The 21144-nt window shown below is 26.7% G+C and overlaps 1 protein-coding gene across 1 annotated transcript; it reads left to right on the top strand.

Annotated features, from left to right (window-relative positions):
* Nucleotides 1-4581: 4581 nt before the first annotated feature.
* Nucleotides 4582-19983, top strand: LOC111625489 (cyclin-dependent kinase 6-like). The gene is made up of 6 exons (XM_023368642.1): nt 4582-4605; nt 7945-8112; nt 8355-8464; nt 8536-8586; nt 15733-15868; nt 18615-19983. The coding sequence occupies exons 1-6, from the start codon at nt 4582-4584 to the stop codon at nt 18786-18788; spliced, it is 663 nt and encodes a 220-aa protein (XP_023224410.1). The 3' UTR covers nt 18789-19983.
* Nucleotides 19984-21144: the final 1161 nt, after the last annotated feature.

Genomic DNA, 21144 nt, shown 5'->3' on the forward strand with positions numbered 1-21144 from the left:
TAATATAATATAATAGAAGAGTTAGAAGTATGAAATAATCTAATAATTGTAATCTTTGTTGTTATTTTTTGCCCAGGCAATGCTTGGTTCATCTGCTAGTAGTTAATAAACAGAATGTAATAAGTGAAGCCTTCCATAACATTATTTTCAAACATAAAAATATGAAAATATTAATATATCATCATACCTGGTATACATTTTAAACGTTTATGAACTGATTGCGGCCGTTTCAGATCAGCTAAAAACTTGTATAAATCTTCATCTCTCAGTCTATCATTTTCCTTTTTATTCATATAACAATAAAAAATAATAATAAATTAAAATTAAATCTATTATAATAATATATGAATAATTTTTTTAAAAGAATTAAATTATTGATTATATCAAAATTGACTATTAATCACATTAATAACCAGAGTAATAATTTTAGATTGTTAGAAATATATCAATACTTTGGAATATTAGTAATTAAAACAAATTCTTGGTTTTCTGGATTCAAGCTAATAAATTAGCATAATTAATAATAATAATTTTTTAAATATTGTATGATTATTTGTAAATTATATATAGCAAAACCTATAACAACATCTTTATTTCTAAAGTATTGGTTTCTCAATAAGCATGAATGTTTTCACAATGTCCAAAATACTCCAGAATCAAAAACATTCCAAATTTAAATGTAATAAATAAAATTCAAAAAGTGCATGATCTTTTTCAAAGAGAGTAATAAACTTCACTAATCAAATAATTGAAATTTGAGCACAAAAAATAATGTTTAAATTTAAGAAGTATTTATAGTTTTCTATTCTATATCTGTAAAATATTTGTTTAACTTTAAATTACTTTTTATTGAAGAAAACAAGTATAAGACACATTTCAATTTTTAAGAATACAGTCAAACCTCGAGTCTCAAACATCTCACTTTTCAAACAATTCAGTTTATGAACAAGATTTTGAACACCATATTTGCCCCAGTGCATTATGATAACTCTGTGTTAAAGAAAACCGATGGCTGACCAATCAATGACAGAACTACTGATTCAGAAGTTAGTGGTGCCAAGATCATCTTGCATTATTAGACATCACGACGGGAATCATTGATGAAATTGTTATTCAAATTAGATTTCAACGTGTATATGGGTAAGATACTACAGTAGAGCGTCATTTATCCGAATCAATTGGGGACTGGGGTTGTTTGGATAACTTATTTTTCGGATAACCGATTATGTACGAAAAAATACATTAACCTATCCTATGTTGAAATTTTTCTCTGTTTTGTGCTGCTTTGCATCGAATTTTCATTGATGTTAAGCCTAACAAAAATTTTTATAATAATAATCATGGCTATTGTATCATTAAAAATTATTTCTTTATTTTGTACAAACAAAATATATATATTGAAAAATATAAAAACAACAAAAGAAAAAAACTTTAGAAGTTAATCTAGTATCAAAAATGTTCAATTCAGCATGACACATAGTCCTCAGAAAAACGCTACACAAAAGTGCCCAGTGCTGCCAGTTAAAACACACACACCAACAAAAAAAATATTGGAGTAGCCCAAGACATAGCCAAAAGTTGCACACCACATTTGCTAACTGGAACGCTTTCAGTTAAGAAATGTTTCAGTTGACCGGCTTTCAGATAAATGACGTTCTACTGTACAGTCGACCCCCCCTATAACACGGTAGGTATGTTCCGGTTTTTATGAATCCATTTTCTATGAGTCCAGCCAATCACAGCCTGGCACGTATGCAGTTTACGGACTACGGCTGTTTGAAAGGTTTCTTACATAAAATTAATCGATTCTAGATTAATTTGACTCAACATTTCCAAATATACGTATAATTTTTTGGGAATAATCCATATAAACTATGCTATAAACCAGCGCTGTCCAACTTACGGCCCGCCAAATAATTTTTACGGCCCGCGAGTACATTTTAAATTTATGTTACTAAATTATTATTATTAATACTGTATTAAAATTATTTTACTACCGTGTTTACCCGAAAATAAGACAGTGTCTTATATTAATTTTTGCTCTGAAAAATGCGCTAGGTCTTATTTTTCCAGGAAGAAGAATTCACATTTATTATTGAACAAAAAAATTCCCAAGTCGAACTTAGACGAGAGTGACGTATATCCGGTGTGTCGAACTGTCGCCTTTTTATAGCGTCAACATCGAACTCGCTGACCAATTAGTGCTTACAGACCGTAGCACTATGCAAATGTCATGTGGCGTGATTCCCGGCCGACCAATTAGCCATCACCAACCTTCTTGGCCCCCGAAATGTCTGGTGAAGAAAATATGGCCCGTGGGCTATGATAAGTTGGACAGCGCTGCTGTAGAATATAGTACCAATATTATCACATCTTATCAATGCATATGCATAAATTATTTAATCCAATTTACACAATACAGTTTAGCAGATTTTATTACTTCCTCACTTTTAGTAAATATAAGTAACCCATAATAAAAGAAAACAAGAAAAGTAACCTACAATTCTGTCCCAGATTTTTTCTGGTTTTTTCTGAAATTTTTAAAAAAACCTAAGTTTGATCTTTAATCCATTTAAATTATGATTTAAAATTTACTAAAAATATTATAATACTCTCTATAAAAGAAAATATATGCTATTTTAAATTATTTCTAAAGAGGAATATGCTTAAAGAAACAAAGAAAGAAAAATACATTTGTTTTTTGTCTTTCAAAAAAGAAAGAGTATAACTGAAATCAAATTTATTACATATAAACAGGTGCCTTTCAAAATATCAAAAGATGATAAATTGAATTATCAGAATTCTATAAAGAAAAATGTTGAATTTTTGAATATTGATATGTTATCAATGTACTTATGATAATGAACTTATTCAATGGTATAACAAATATGATGATATTCCATGGTTCAAATTGTAAAATTTTTAAGTATGTAATGCCTAAATTTATATTCTTTATCATAGTCCAATTATGAATGTTTATGAGTATTTTTATATAAATATTTTTTTTATATTTAATATTATCTTGTTTGAAAAGATTTTATGTAAAATCAACAGACTTATGTGGTCAAAACATCTATTGGTGTTAAATAGATTTTAAACTCAGCAAGTTATAAGCAGGATACAGTAGTTCCTATTAGCTAGTGATCTTGCATCCTGTATTTTGACAAGATGTCAAAATACAGAATGCAAGGCCACTAGCTAATCCCAATACTGAGAAAACCATTGAGACAATGGTTTTCGTTGGGATGCCAAAATGTCCCATATTCTAGGATTTCCCAGAAAAATATATATTTTGAAGGATCTTGGAGAATTCTCTTTTCAGAATCCTGATTTATTTTAATAGTGCATATATCTGTAAACTAAACAATTGCTACCATTTATTAGTTATTATTGTTATAGAAATAGTGAGGCTGTATGTAAAAATCTTTGTCATCCTGATCCTTCTTGTCAGAGGTGTGAATCTTGTATATACGCAGACAGTTGTCGCAAAAGCAGCATACAGTGTATTGCTATATATAGGATTTACCAGAATAAATAACAATATAAAATATTATTAATATTGCAAAGTACACTTGCAACACAGCTATATGGAATTTTATGAATTCCTGCAGGAAAACAAACCACTACTACAAGAGATACATTTCCCTGAAAAATAGGCAGCCTAAGCTATTGAGAATCCTAACAGCATATGTGTAAAGTAAATTAATAAAAAACAAAATAGTATGGTTTTTGGAATTTGTTGTTTACCCTTAAATTATGGCCTTACTATTTGTATCTATGACAAATGCAAGCAGTCTGATAAGGATGGGTACAGACACAGGAACAGAAGGAAGAGAGTGCTGGACTGTACCAAAATCTAGTCAGTTTTATATTAGTCTTAATTTCATTTAAAAAACTTTAAATCTGTTGAATTCTTATAAGAATCAATAAACTATATAATATTGGTTTTAAGAAAGAAAAACATCATTTTACTTAAGCATTGTATGTTTTTGATTTATAAAACATTTAAAACAAAATTAAGATTCATACTTCAAACTTAACTAATCAAACTGTATTTTCCAAATAGAAAGCTATACTTTATATGTTTACTACAAAGATTGAAATAATTTTATTAAAATTTGCAAAGCAAGAGAATTGCACACCCAAAAATGTAATGCATTATTCTTGCTTGATATAATACATATAATGACTAATAGATGTAATCGTATAATAGTAAAAGTAATAATAATTTAATAAAAATTTTCTTTAGTAATTCAATAATTTTGTAAGATTGATTTTTAAATGTTTTTTCATTTTTGATTATCATTAAGGAAGTCAATTTCTTCAATACTTTAACCACGTTTTCATTTGATTTGTCTTTAATAGTAATTTTATAATTTTTAATTAGAAATTCATTTTGTTATCTATCAGAATTTTTATTTCTTTTCATTAAATTTTATTATCTTTACCAAATGCTCTTCAAACTTGTTCTATTGTTCATCTTTTACTTTGTCATTTCAACAGTTATCTAATTGTTTTGATATATCTTTATAATTGCCATTTACAGATTAAATCTATATTTTTATTATATTTATCACTACAATGTTTCCAGGTGGTTCTGTAAAGGTATTGTAATAAATGAACACCTGTTGATAAGCAGATACAAAAATATTGGATTGTCCAGTTCAAAACTGGACATCTGCCATCCTACTTCATTTTATCTAGTATATTCTTGACTTTACTGTTTGATATTTGTTTTTTAAATTTTGTAAATCTCTAAATTGATTCCATCTATTAGTTCATTTTTGATTCTTTGTTGTTACTTTTAATTGTAGGCCAACAATAAATACTTTTTAATTAGAACTCCTTTTTGATAATACAATATACTTTTTACAATTACATAATACATAATTTTATTGAAGGATTATCATACAATTGAAATTATTATTGCCTTATATGCCTGCTAACATGCATATAATGTAATAATAGTTTCAATTATATGATAACTCTTCAATAAAATTATGTATTATGTAATTGTAAAAAGTATATGGTATTATATATAAAAAAGGGATTAAATGCCAATTGATATATGATATGCTCAAACAAGCACACAAAAATTTATAATTTATGTTGAAAAAATTTTTGTTTTGAATTTTTTGGAAATAAAACTTTTGAAATGGATTACTAATTATCTGTCTAACCTTAGCTAATACTGAGAGCAAAGGATCTTATTTTAAAAAGATGGAATTTGACTGAAAGAAAAACAATTCAGCCTGCTCATAAAATCTGAGAATTAAAATAATGAACTGTTTTTGCTTATCTGAAACTGATAGCTTTAAATTATTAAATGTAATAATTTAAAACTATCTTTAAGGCTGTTAAGCTTTTAACAATCTTAACTTTGCCATCAAATATTAATAACATTTTTCTATTTGCATTAGAACAAGATACAATATGATTGTTTTTTTTACTTTGTTTTCATCAAATAAAAACATTGATTTATCAACATCATATGTATATTAGTAGGAAATAATTTTTTACAGAAAGTGTAATTTTTCAAAATATTTCCATTACTATTTGATGTTGATAAATAATTTTTAGATGTAACAGCTAATAACATTTACTAACATGCAATAATGTTTCTTATTTTATTCATGTTTTTGGTAACATTTTTATCAAAACCAATAGAAATTACATAAAAATGAACAATTCTTTAGTTGATACCAATACTACTTTCTAACTTCTGAAGGGATTATACTTTTGTTGCAATTATAATTGTGCATGGCCTAAAAATAAAGTTGATCACAATTTTATAATATGGATGAACTAAATATTCAGAAAAATTACTGTTTTTCAGTGAAAATTAAAGGATTAGTTACATCAAGTAAAGATATGGGCAAATTCCATATCTTTACTTGATAAAGATATGGAATTTACCCTTTTTGATCCCCTCTCCCAACATCATTGGAAATCAAGGTACTTCCCTTAATTATGTCATTAGGCCAGTAGTTTAAATCATTTGTAAATACACAGGAATTATTTTCCAACAGTTTTGTGATGACTAGAAAAAAATAAATAAAAATAGGTGCAATTTTGCATTATAAAAGACTCATTCCCTTTCCCCTATTATCATCAATCATCAGATACAAATGAATTTCTCCCTCTCCATAAACTGCTGACATAATACTTGAATGGTCCCTACAACTAGAAGTTTATTAACTGAAATAAAAATTGAGAAATGAGACCCAAAAATAAATTTGTGCATTTAAAATTTATGTACTGCAATTGTCTTTCCAAATTTGTGTTTCTAAGGGCAGTCACATTATATATAATGATAACTTTTATTTAACTCTTTCTTACATAATAAGCAAATAGTAAATATTATATATTGCATAGTGATAATCTAAGAATTCAGATATTTCATTAAGTTTTGACATTTTACATAAATACCAGTAATACAGGTATACCTCGACTTACGTCGTTTCGAGTTACGTCGTTCCCGATTATACGTCATTTGTCAAAAAAGTATATGGAAAAATAAAAATTAAGTTTAAGTCATTTTATTCGACTTTATGTCTGTCCGCCACAAATATTGAAGTCATAATATCACTAGAAAAGCGTTTAAAGCACATAAAATCACATTAAAATATATACATTTACAAGTATGTACTGTATTTACAGTACATGCATTCGTAAATTTAGATTACTTTTTTTGTACTATATTAAAAACTAAAATTTAATAAAATTGTTTGTAAGCTTAATAAATAAAATACAGAACCGGGAATGGTAATTTATGGTTTAGCCTAGTGACAAGTAGATTCGGAGACAAGTAAATTCGACTTACGTCGTTTTTCGACTTACGTCGCTTTCCTGGAACCAATTACCGACGTAAGGCGCGGTATACCTGTATATATTTTTTCAAACAAAATTCTAAATTATTTTCAATTTCCAAAAAGTTATTTCATTTTTAGTTCCAAAAAATTTAACAAACAAATCTACATTTGTTCATAAACTGCAGAAATAAATATTCTAAATTTAATTATTAAATCTCTAACTTTAACAAAATTTAATTTGTAATAAAATAAAATAACTTTTACTTTAGAATTAAATTCTAGTTCTAAATGATGCCATACTTATGAATATTAAAAGTACTATATGTAAGTTATAAATTGTAATACTGTAAAATTACATGTTGTAGAATAACAATCTTATTTATCATATATTAAAGATAAAACATGAAAACCTCAGACATTATTTTAAAAACTAGTTTAGTCTTTTTTTAAATATTATACTGTGATTTTTAATACATTTTTAGCTTTGAGTTCATAAAATTTTTAATAATCCATATATCTACTTTCCAGAATTGGATTAAGTTATTAATAAACTGGTCTATACAGATATCAAAAATATTTATTTAAAGAATGTTTTTACTCCATTTGAGCCATTTTCAGTTTACAAATTGAATGGAATCAAATATTGATTTTTAATCATTGTTTAATGGAACATAACCATTGAAATGCTGATTGAAATGCTGAAGTTTAAATTATTTTAAAATGTTAGGTTTTATTGTACAATCATTGAAAATTGTTTGATTCTCTTCAATTTGTAAATTGTATTTGGCTCTATTTGAGCCAAATACATTCTTTAAATAAATATTTTTGGTATCCATATAAAACAGGATGAGTTTTTAACAGTCAAATAAATGCCAAGTGTTTTTTTCATTATTTGTTTTAAAGAAGATTATATTAAATTTTCTGTAATAATATAAATGATATATCAAATAATTTCCTTTAATGTTTCACTTCATAATGAAAACATCTTAATTTTAAGAATTTATCATTTTAATAGTTTTTAACTGCATTCCAAAGTATTTGATTTTTCATAGTATCAATAAAATATTAATTGTTTTTAAATGAAAAATAAATTGCAGAACTTTTAATTAATAATGATTTATTTAATTTTTAGGATATAATGTACCAATTACTTAGTGGAGTAGACTTCTTACATTCCAATCGTGTTGTTCACAGAGATCTTAAGCCACAAAATATTCTTGTGACAAATTCAGGACAAATCAAATTAGCTGATTTTGGCTTGGCTCGTATCTATACACAGCAAATGGCATTGACGTCTGTAGTAAGTTTTCATATTTAAGTCTTAATGCCAATATTCATATTGGAGTTTTGTTTCTTAAACAAAATTAAATAATTTTATGTGGTAATCTGTCAAATCGTGTATTGTGATATTTTTAAATTATAATTAAATATAATAAACATATAATTTTTAAAGTTTAATACTTAATAAATACTGTAAAATAAATAATTACATTTTTTATTGTATTTGAACTGAAATAGAAATAAACACACATGTATTTTTAGGTAGTGACTTTATGGTATAGATCACCTGAAGTTTTATTACAAAGAAATTATGCATCGCCAGTTGATGTGTGGAGTGTTGGTTGTATTTTTGCTGAACTGTATAGTAGACGGTATGTAAACTGTAGTATATTTGTGAAATTAAAAACAAATAGATATTTATATGAAATCTTGGCTTTTTCAGAACTCTCTTTTGCGGTCACTCAGAAAGTGAACAGTTGGGGAAAATATTTGAGTGAGTTCTTTTTCCAAGTATTTGTAACTCACTTTAATTTTTTTAGTTAAAAGATATTAAAGCAATAAATGATATTCATAAATGCATATAATAGTAATAATGCTTTAATTTGCTAAAATTTCAGGTAATACATGAAAAACTAACATTTCTAAGCATATGTATAATAATTTGAATATGAATTGAAATTAAAGAGAGGTGCCGCTCTTTAATTTCAATTCATTTCAAAATATTTTAAAATTTTTTTAAAAGTTTAAAGCAATTTGAATTGAACTTAAATAAACAATTTTCTAATAATCACTTGTTATTACAAGTTATTTATATTTATTAAAATTATAACATATAATAGATATGACTATCATCAAAAAACATTATTAAAAACAGAACTAAATTAGAAACCATAAATTTTGAAAAACAGATATTCTTCTTTGCAATAGTTTAGTTTTTTCTTAATTTCATAAATTTTTTTATAATCCACTTCTTTTTCATGTATTAAATTTTACAAAAATAAATTATTAGTATTTACAAACCATTTTTGAAGGTTCAATAATCTGGAATATATATATATATATATATAAACACTGTCCTAAAAAAATATGAACCATTATTTATCACCAAACAAAGCCACTGTTAACTAATGTTATAGCAAATATATGATATAACAGATTCTATAAGTTATTTGCATATTTGAATGCAATTTTGTCTAAATGGTCTATTTTTCCATCAAACTTTATTATAAATAAGAATAATCAGTTTGTACTTGAAAAATATCTAAATATTATTTATTTAGATATTTTTTCAAATTATTTACAATGTTTTTAAAGCTGAATAGTTAAAATTTTTGTTTGAAGTTTTAAATTTGAATTATTCAAATTGTTGTTTAATTAAATTTAACTTTATTAAAGTTATAATTTGATGATGTCCATTAATCTAAAGCAGTGTTCTGCAACCAGTGTGCCGCCACAAGGTGAAAGGTGTGACATGAACTTTTACATGATTCTATTAATTTCAGGCTTTATTTATATATTTTTATCACAGTTGTTGTGTTTCTTATGCTTCTATTTCATTCACTGATGAAAAAATAAGATGATGTTAAAGCAATAAAACACATATGTTGTCCCAGTATTCACTTATTCTTTTGGAGTTATATATTGGACTCACACAGGTCTTGAGCAACTCCAAATGAAAACAAGAACAACACTTACTAAGCATGAACATCATCATCCTAAATCTGCCACAGAAAGATTAACTCTTTCACCTAAAAATGGTGGACATGGCCTGATCAACATAGTTAGCCTACACTACAAACAAATACAGACATTGCGAGAGTTTTTCTATAAAAAACAAAAAATATCACAGTTACATAAAGCAGTAATTCTAACAGACTCAAATAATACACTATTAAATTTACATTCACAACATATAAATAGCGTAGACACCATTAAGCAATCATGGGTGCGAAAGATACTCCATGGCAGACATCCCTATGACCTGCCCCAGGATTTTGTTGACAAAACTGCATCAAACAGCTGGTTAGCTTGGGGATGCCTCTTTGGGGAGATGGAAGGATTTATGATTGCCATACAGGACATAAATACTAAAAACTACAGAAAACACATACTCAAAGATACAACAATGACGAACGACACATGCAGAAAATGTCACATCATGCCAGAAACCATACATCACATCACATCTGGTTGCAAGCTCTTGGCACAGACAGATAATTTACATAGACATAATCAAGTAGCAAATACATCAAGAACTTGCAAAAAAACACAAATTATTAGACATTCACGTTCCACAAATTATTAGACATCCACGTTCAACAAACTACAACATACTACAAATACGTTCAACAGACAGTATTGGAAAACAACACGCACAAAATGTACTACAACAGCCATAATCACAGATAAAACAATTTACCACAACTGACAAGACATCACACTCATTGACAAACACAATAAAATCATATACATTATAGACATATCTGTTCCAAATACTGTATAAAACATATGCAGTGAAAAAATCAGCAAATACACAGAACTCACCCAGGAACTATAGCATCTGTGGAGGATGGATAGGGTGCTTATTGTACTTGTCGTTCTCTCCTCTAAAGGTGTCATATCACACACACTACACAAAAGCCTGGGAACATTAAAATTGAATAGCCACATCATACTACAGAAGGCCACTATATTGAATACATGCCATATTGTTAGGAAATTCCTGAATACAGACACTGACACTGACACACTTATTTAATTTTAGTTTTATTTTGGTTGCTATGCCTTGACTCTGGTCCAGCATAGTACACAGCCATCGGTGTCAACCAAGTAGAACTCACAAAACTCAACATAATAATAATAATAATAGGTTTATGGCATTACGAAATTCCACTAATAGTATCATATCATACATTTTTGAGGGGAATAACATTTTGGTGTGCCGTGTTGAGCCATTTCGAGTCATAGGTGTGCCGCAAGAAGAAAAAGGTTGCGGAACACTGATCTAAAGTGTTTGTTTATTAAAAGTATTGCTGAGATATAGATTGATTATTTTTATTTACTGACAATAACCAATTTTGGAATTTATTAAGCTTGTATACAACTTTAGAAAAATTTACTAAAGTTGATGGAAGTAGGCATTATCATCATACATCTTTCTTCAACATTTTCCATAAATTCTTCATTAAATTAAGGTTGTGTACTGTATTTGTGGGAAACTATGTAGGATGTAGAAATTTTGAATATGTTACAAATTATTCTTACATAATTTTAGTACAACATGGACAATCATTGTAACATAATCAAAACTTAGTATATAAATCATGTCAATTGTAACATATTACTGAATGGTAATTAATTTTAAATTAAAAATTAAAGTTGAAGACACAGTCTGTCGAAAAAGCAGTTACCATTTATTCACTTTCACTATTTCAAAATACAATTTTTGATGGCCAACTTTTTTATAGGCTATTTGGCCATCAAAAGTTCTTTTGAAAAGGGTGAAAAAATATCTAATTAAAAACAAAATTTTTAAAATTAGAGTTGGTAATACCACTGATATCTTCTTTTTTCCATCCATACATGGAGACTGTAGAGATTTATATTTACTAGACACAAGCACTGGTGGAAAATGTAGATTTTCAATTGTGCTCTGGTGACATATCTCTGTAAAATATTTTCAGTTTTAATTTTTAATTTTAAACAAAACATACTACATAACTATGATTTATGTACTACTGTCATACGGTACAATATCATCATCATAAGTTAGCCATCAGACTCTGGAGGGCACTTTGACATTGAAAGTAAAGATGGTTTTGATCTAATTCTTAAGAACTAAGTTAAGATATTTTTATGAGCTTTTTGATTTAATTTGTCATTACTTAATATTTTTCCATTAGTTTGACTACCTATTGTTATAACTGTAAGATCTACTTATTTTAAATATTGTAACTAAAGTCTAAGAATAGTTCAAATCTTATAGTTGTCCCTATTGTCATTATTTTCATTAGTTTAAACATAAAATTAATATTCTGCAAGTGTTATGCCTTTTATATAATAAACGATTTACTATTACTATTACAGATATCCCTTGATTAATGTGGTTAATTAATCCCTCAGTTTTACCACATATATCAAAATTGTGTTAATCAAAATACAGTATCTATGCTAAGTAAAGGCAGGTGGTAAAGCCATGTAAATTAAAACTTCTTCTGTGTATATAAAGGTATTGCCACTATTAATTTCACACATTAAGCAAGGGATACCTGTATTATTTTTTTGCAAACATTGAAAGATGATGCTTTCTTTTTACAAATTGATCTTCTATATATTACAACATCAATTAATATTTGCTTAATCATACTACTGTAATTACAATGACATAATGATATGGTATTTATTTAATATTAATAGTAGATGTCAATGTTTTTGAAGTAGTTTGAAATAAATTTGTATAATTATTTAAAATAATTTTAAAAACTATTTCTTACAAGTTATAATTTTTTAGAAGTAAGGTTTAGATTACAGAAGCATCTATACAGTGATACCCCGAACTTACGCGATAGGTGGGACCGAGCGATAACCGCGTAAGTCGGGGTATAATTTCGCAATTTGTGTAAAATCCAAGTCGGATGTATGTAAGCTAATAAACGTTCTCGTTAATCTTATCTCGTCTTTTGATTCGTTCACGGTTACAAGAAATCACCACATAAAGTCTCTCGAGTCTCCGTAGATATCACAAACACAGAAATAAATAACACAAAATAAATTGTAGGTATGTGTCGATTCCGCGTGACACGTCCGAACATGTAAGCCGAACAATAGTGTGAGGGGAGTGAGTAATCGAGAGTTGCGTGGCGCTCAAACAAAAGAGGAATCGACGAGATTTGAAAATAGCGTAACTCCGGGTTCGCGTAAGTCAGGGTAGCGTAAGTCGAGGTATTACTGTAGTTGAGAAAATATGGTATGTTAAAAAATATCAAAATTTATAAAATATAGGCTATTCTAAAACTGCAATTGTAACTGCATCAATATAATTTATTTCCAAACAATATATGTTTAGAAATAAATTACTAAATGTCAAAAATATAAAATATAACTGAAAATAATGAATTTGAACTGTTAATTTTTCAGAACAAAGTTAAAATTTTGTTATCTGATCAAACTTCATCAGCATATTTATTGATTTTGTTAACTTTCTAAAAAATATTACTGTATTATTAGACATCGTGTTTAGACAGAGTAATCTTCTGTTCATTGGTACAGCATTTTTATTCAGAACTTGTTAATCAAACTGGAATTATTAATTATCAGTATCCATGATATTCAAAAAACATATAACCTATTTTTATAACATTTCTTGAATAATGAAAGACTAATGATTATGAAAAATGAAGGTTAAAACATCAATTTTTAAAATTATCATCATTTGATTCATTTATAAATTAGTATTTTTATTTATATTCAGTCATATATTTATAGTTAAATAGAAAAAAAAATCTTCAACACCAATGGATTTCAATTTTTATTTCAAAATACATAAACATTTTTTGATTACTTAAATTGTCATCATTACTTTATGAAATGAACAGATCAAATGATATGTTAAGTTTATTTGTTAACTCATTTTTACTTTTTACTTAGAAATAATTTAAACACCTGCTATTAATGATTTAATTTGGGAGCTCTGAATTATTTTGTTTGACAGCTCCTTTCCAATACTAAATTTAATTCACCAATCCTTTCATACTGATATTGATTCTTTAGTTCATTTTATTTATGATATACTCTTATTTAACAGCATAATATGAATGGAATGAAATAAAATATCAAATAGTATAAGTAATAATAAGTTTAGATTAAACAAAAATCAAAATTCTGCTTTACTTTACTGAAATTTAAAGATATGTCTCTTATAATTATACAGTATTATTATTATATATTTAAATCATTAAATGTAATAAAAATAATTTATCCACTAACCTCCAAATGTCCTTTCTACTTTACACATTAATAAGAGTTTAAAAAAGGCTTTATCTTGAATTAGTTTTCAGGATCTATAATTTCATCCTCAGATATGTTACATTCTGACAACTTGAACAAATTAACATTAAAATCTGCCAATACTGTATTTAAATAATTTGTTACTTAGCACATTTGTGTATTAATTCAAAAAAAATTTAAACTTACATCATAACATGTTAGATAAATATTGTACTTTGTTTTCTGATTGGGCTGCAATTTGAAAAAATTGTAGACCTATAAATTCCCACTGTTGTTTGTCTGTCATACATCTATCTATATGTCTTTCCTTAATCTTGAGTACAGAGTTAGATAGATGAAAGATGAGACAAACATGAAAACCTATGGGGCAGGAGGCAAACTGGAAGTCACATTATTTCAATTCAAAAATTTTCCCCTGAAAGGAGTTAGATAGATGACTGGCATAACTCTATTATTAAAGGAAAAGTATGATGTACAGGGGTAATCCGTTACTAATTTGAGGTGGAAGGCATATATTTTAAATTAAATAAATTAAAAATATGATTAAAAATTGCAGCCCAGCATTGTGACAATAAATAATTGTTTTAAATAAGTTATTTAATAAACATTTTAATTATTATCAAATCAAGTTTATAAGATGTTTTTAAGATATTTTGCTGTTTAAATTTCTTTTGAATTAAAATCCAGTTGTCACACACTATCCAAGTAATTGTTTAAATATTGGCTTGGTCTAATGTTAGGTCATTAATTTGTCAGAATGTAACAAATCTGAAGATGGAATTGTAGATTATAAAAATGTTAATTCAAAGTAATGCCTTTTTCCTGACTCCTATGTCTAAAATGGTACTTTTAGTTAATTATTAAAAAGTTATTAATTAATTAATTAAACCAATAATTTGATTTTGATTCCGATGAAACCGTGTTTTAATTTACTTTGCTTTATACAGACACAATAAAGTGGCTCCTTTCAAACACTTGGCAGATTATTCATCTCTTTATTCAGTTGATCTCACCTTGTATCTTCTCTTTTGATATTGAACTGTACCAATAATTTGAATTAATTTGCTAGAAACTGAATAAAAACTAAACCAAGACAAATTATTTTCAAGACCTATTGTCATCTTTAAATTCCAAATATTAAAAAGAACATTGAAGACAGAACCAGATCTCAAAAAATAATTTGAGATGACTGATTTATGACTAAGCTGACAAAATTCACTATCTATTTAGTTATAAATAGAATTAAAAGAAAATAAATGAAAATATTTTCAAACTTGATGAGTAATCACAAGTATTTAAAACAGAGTTTTTTTGATATTACATAAATTATATAGTTTATTGTAAAATAATTACACTTGGAACCATATTTAAAATCATTAGAAAAAAATGCTAAATTCATGAATCAAAACAAATTTTATTCAGACATGTTTTCGTTTTCTTAAAAGAACATTCATTTTATTGTATTTGTTCTAAAATGATTTATAAATCTCTGAGGTGATGATGATCTTTTAATAGAATGAAAACATTTCAAAATAAAGTTTGTTTTTGGCTCCTGAAGTTAGCATTTTTTTCTGATAATTTATTGTAACGATTTTTTAAATTAAAATTCATTTCAAAATAATGTTTTTTACAGGATTATGGGATCACCTTCTCAATCAGATTGGCCAAAAGATATTTCATTACTATGGTCATCTTTCAGGTGTTCAAAAGGAATGCCTTTACATACTGTTGTTCCTGATATGTGTTCAGATGGCATTGATCTTTTACAGGTAATACTTTATTGATAAATTGTTTAATTTATTAAGTTATATAATTAACTGTTGATACTATTCATCAGAAACTTCATAATTTTTGTTGATGTAAAGAGTCTATTAATCAAAATTCTGCAGAATGAATTGGATGAAAACTATATAATTACTGTATAAGTAGTTATAATATAAAACAAGCTATAATATAGCTATAATATAAAACAAGAAAGACAAAAATTTTTTTATAACTTATTAGATCAATGTGGAATTATATTCTCATTTTATTTATTTTGTTGAAGTTTAATTAATTGAGATTATTTTATTGATTTATTTAAAAATTAGATAGTTTTAACTTTTCTATTTTTAATTATTACCAGAAGTTTACTGCAATCTGTTATATATATGTACAGTACTGTACTTATAATTATTATTGAACATGTTTAACATTTAAAGTTGTGCAGTTCATAAATTCATAAAAGTTCATTTTTTAAATCCCAGATGATCTTTCTTAATTTATCAGATATAATTTGAATTTATTTTTCACATTCATAATAACGTACAACTAATGATGGGAAGAGCAAAAAGTAAAATAGCATAAAATATAATGAAAAATATATATGAAATTTTAAAGAATATAATGAAATTTTTCAATTATATGTAAAAATAAATAAATAAACAGAAAAATAATTTATATTTAATCAATGTTCCATCAATAAAAACCTCCAGTATTTCATTATTATTTAGATTAGTAGTTGTACTAGTTTTTCATATCTAATGATTACAATAACCATATTCAATAGATTTCAACATGTATGAATAACAAGAACATTGGATATCCACAATCCTTCAGTAATATTTTTAACAATATAGAATTTCCTGCAAACTCCATATTGGTATTAAGATTGCAATATTAACAAATTTGTAGTGTTAAAAAGCATATATTTAATGAAATAAAAGTACTTTCATCCAAATATGTATGATTGATTAAATTGAATTGAAAAAATAAAATAAAAACAATTGTAAACAAAAAATCCAAATAACACATTTGAATTCAAATTGCCTATTATAGATAGAATAGTTTATTATATACATGTAGGAATTTTTAATGTGTATTTTATTTATTTACAATTACAACAATAAGAAAAAAGTTAATTTACAAAGAAATATAAATTAGTTCATATCAAATTAATAAAATAGAGTAATAATCAAGTTATTACTCTATTTTATTATGATGCTATTTATTTTTCCCACATTGGATGATTGTAAAGTTTTAAAAATAGTATTTCATATGACTGTTATATCTAAAGCAATATTAAGTTCATGAATTTGTAGATCTTTGTAGAGCTATCATTAATAAGTTGGTATTGTATTTTTCTTCTATTTATGTATTATATATGCTTAATGTAATTAATATTTCTACATAACTGTAGGAAATTGCTATTGTAACAATAGCAATTTCTAGGCCTTTAATTTTTTTATTCCTTTTTTTTTAAGTAGCTTATTCTCTATTAGTATTTTAAAATATTCTTGGTTAAACTTTTTCATTTTGGAATTCTTGTCTAACATCAATTAATTCAACTTGTTTCTAGAATTTTGCTGCTGTTCTTATTACGCTAAAAATTTAAATGACTATTAAAGAATTTCTTGCAGCTTTGTATGGATCACAGTCTGTTTCCTCCCTCTCTGCTCTCTGGATATTTTAAATTTTTAATTGTGAAGAATTACTGCATTATATTTTGTTGAGCTGCAATTTGAAAAAATTGTATACCTATAAAGTCCCACTGTTATCTGTCCGTCTTTCCTTAATCTCAAGAATTGTGTTAGATAAATGAAATTCAAGACCAGATATGGAAAGCTTAGGGGCAGGAGATTCCAATTAACTATATATGAACTTCTAGCGCAATCTGGAAGTCACGTTATTTCAATTAAAAACTTTTCTCTTGAAAGGAGTTGATAGATAACTGGCACAACTCCATTGCTTACGGAAAAGTATGATGTACAGGAGCAAGACACTACAGTACTAATTTGAGGTAGAGAGCATACTTTTTAAATTAAATAAATTAAAAATACGATTAAAGAAATGCAGCTTGGCATTGTGACAATGTCACAATAAATAATTGGTCATTTAATCTTCAATTCTCATATTTTATAGTGTAAATCAGTTCACAGTTACATAAATTAATCTAATATTTTCTATTAAAAAAAAATAGGTGAACTTTTCTATCTTAATAAAACATTTTATAATTTTTTTCTTTTAGCCCTCTTTAAATGGAATTCCTTCGTAATAGGCAAAAACATTGTTACTATTTATAGAAATAAATAGCAGATAACGAATATGAAATAAAAAATAAAGATGTAACAATATTTCCATGCTCTTACTTGAAATTATTTGTTGTTTTAACTTTTGAAATTAATTTATATAATAGAATAAACTAGATTTATGATCCATCTTGGAATAAATTTTACTGCATGAAATGTTACATTTAAGTACTGTTTTTTGATGGCTTGTTTGTATGGTATTACTTAGTTAAAATTAATTTCTCATATAATTTCATTTTATGACACTAAACTTACAGTTTGATATTGCAATTACAATGTTTTTTTTAAGTGACAATAAGATGACTTTTGCGTAGGATAATGCTTTAGAATTCGGATCCAAGGCGCAATTTTGAAAAATTTTTCGAATTTGTTTTCACTCAGACAAAATTTCTGAGCCTACATGACTCAAGATTTTTATATGTATATGATTTGTTTTTTTTTTTTTCAGAAAATGCTAACATTCAATCCAAATAAGAGAATAACTGCCAGTCAAGCGTTACGCCATAAATATTTTCAGGAGTACGAAATGTACACATCGTATAATACCTCTCACAGAATTCATCGTGGAATCAACACGGATGTCGTTCAGCAGGGAGCCAGCAATAGTAAGTCTAAAAATTAACCCAACCAATTGCACGGCGAACTTCGGATGTTGGAACTATGAACCGTTTCTGAATTGTCGTCGAAGATCCACGTGCCTCTAACTGTGATTAATGAAGAGAATAGTTTTACATACTATATTTTCAAATATTAAATTTTATTATGCTTTGAAAATAGATCACATAATTTATTTATCATTAATTAATAAATATTGCCACAAAAATGTACAGGAAAAAGTAGGTGCGAGTTATTTTTCTTTTGTCTTTGAAGTTTTACTACTTAATTCTGGATAATTAGACATCGTTAATGAAAGGTTCGCGTACGATCGAAACATTGGTCCTACAATGAGTTTAAATGTTTTTTAGTGTCATAAATACACGAATTTTTAAAATATAAAAAGAACTATGATATAACTTTTTAGTATGTAGTTTTATTTCTTTGGAATACCAAAAGAAAATTTTTGGAATACTGATATATTTCTGTTTACAGGAAATAACTAAAGTTCTATTAATTGGATTAATTATATAGGCCTACTCGTATTTGATTTATAATTTGTAGAATTTATGGTTACAAAATTGGTTTCTATTAATTCGATGTCATAATGTTAATTTCGTGTTTGAAGAGAGGAAATCTTTTATTATCGCGAATTTTGCTTTGGCCTTCTGAAATCCACGACAACAACGGAATTTCCAGGTAATTTTCGAGAATTTCGCCATTCCCATTCTTCATTTCTTATCGAAAATGATCGCAAACAAAGCTTTTATATGTTAAGTAATTATTTTCCGGAAAAATTAGGAAGTGTCAGTGACAAACTTCATTATGTAATTTTCTTTCCGACTTTAAAATAATAATTGAAATTTAGTTTATTTTTCGATTTTCCTCTAGCGTTTTGGAAGCAAATAACACGAAATAGACCAGATTGTTTCGATATATAATTAGTTTTCGTAATTATTTATACATTTTTTCACACCATACATGCATTCTGAAATTATTATACTCGCTTAAAAATTGAGAAAAAAATTAACCGAAATTCGGCGTTTTATGATCGAATTCTAAAAGCTAAATATATTAAATTTATATTATTTTATCTCAAGAGTAAAAACTTTATGTTCTAAGACAGCGATTCCCAACCTGTGGTACGCGTACCCCTAGGGGTACGCGATAGGTTGTTTAGGGGTACAGAAAAAAGTTAGTTATTATGGAAGAAAAAATAATATATTATGTATCACAAACTAATAGTATTAAAAAATTATTAGATAAATAATGTTCCTTGCAACAATCACAACTTTATTATACATTCTTTCTTTTAGTTTTTTTTTCTTTAATTTAAAGTTACAATATGTAAATTTAACAATACGGTTACTCACTAAATTTCTTAAATGAGGGGTACAATCTAGAGATATGGCATGTCACGGGGTACACTAATGAAAAAAGGTTGGGAACCACTGTTCTAAGAGATTGTTTCTATGATTTCGTGCCATATAAATTATTAAATTTAATTAATTTCGCGCCAACATAAGCAATTTTCGAAAAGTTTGCTATACAGTACCTAAACTAAAAAGTTTCTATGCAATCTTCCATCTTTAAAATCGTATCCGATTAATAAAAAAAAATTCATTGCCGTTAATATATTTTTGATTTAATTAATTGAAAAATCTAGAAATTAAATTTAGCGTCCGACCTTTTGTTTTTTTCGATGTCTGCCAACAAAGCTAGAAATTCTTTTTCAACATTATCTCATGCTCAAACGATTTGTCAGTATTCGTCCAACAAAATAACTTTTCGAAGTGCCATTTTCCAGATTCGTGGCACTTTTTCACGTTCCGTGTTAATAAACATTCACAAACTCACTCTCATTCCATAGGGTGGATTAATTCCGATGAACATTCCGTTAGTTTAAATTCTATCAGTCTTTACACTAAAAATAACTTCCGAAGAGTCAAAAATGGATTATACGTCTAAGGTTTCGTGGCCAAAAGTTTCAAAATAAAATTGTTGTTTGTACTTTTCGATCGTATTTTCCTCAATATCATTGTTACCTCACTATCTGTGGATTTGCAATCAATAAATTTCGAATTTAAAGTGCCTGATCATTTTCCTAATTTAATATGAAGGCGTGCAAACTTAATCGAGAATTGTGATAGGTATTAGAAAAGGTGTCTAAACTACTGCAGGACGGCGTTATAACCTACGTCGTCTTAATTCGGTCGATTATGCGAGATGACATTTTGACCAAAGTGATAACTTGTCGAAAATATCTGCACATATTTGACTCTGTTAACGCCGTGTTGTATCTTGGCTCGTGAACAGTTAGCATCAATGTATATAATAAGTTTATACACTCAACACTGCCAATTTTATTACAAAGAAATTGTCAA

This window comes from Centruroides sculpturatus, unplaced genomic scaffold, assembly GCF_000671375.1.
Source record: "Centruroides sculpturatus isolate CEXI.00-Female unplaced genomic scaffold, Cexi_2.0 scaffold99, whole genome shotgun sequence".
Classification (NCBI taxonomy): domain Eukaryota; kingdom Metazoa; phylum Arthropoda; class Arachnida; order Scorpiones; family Buthidae; genus Centruroides; species Centruroides sculpturatus.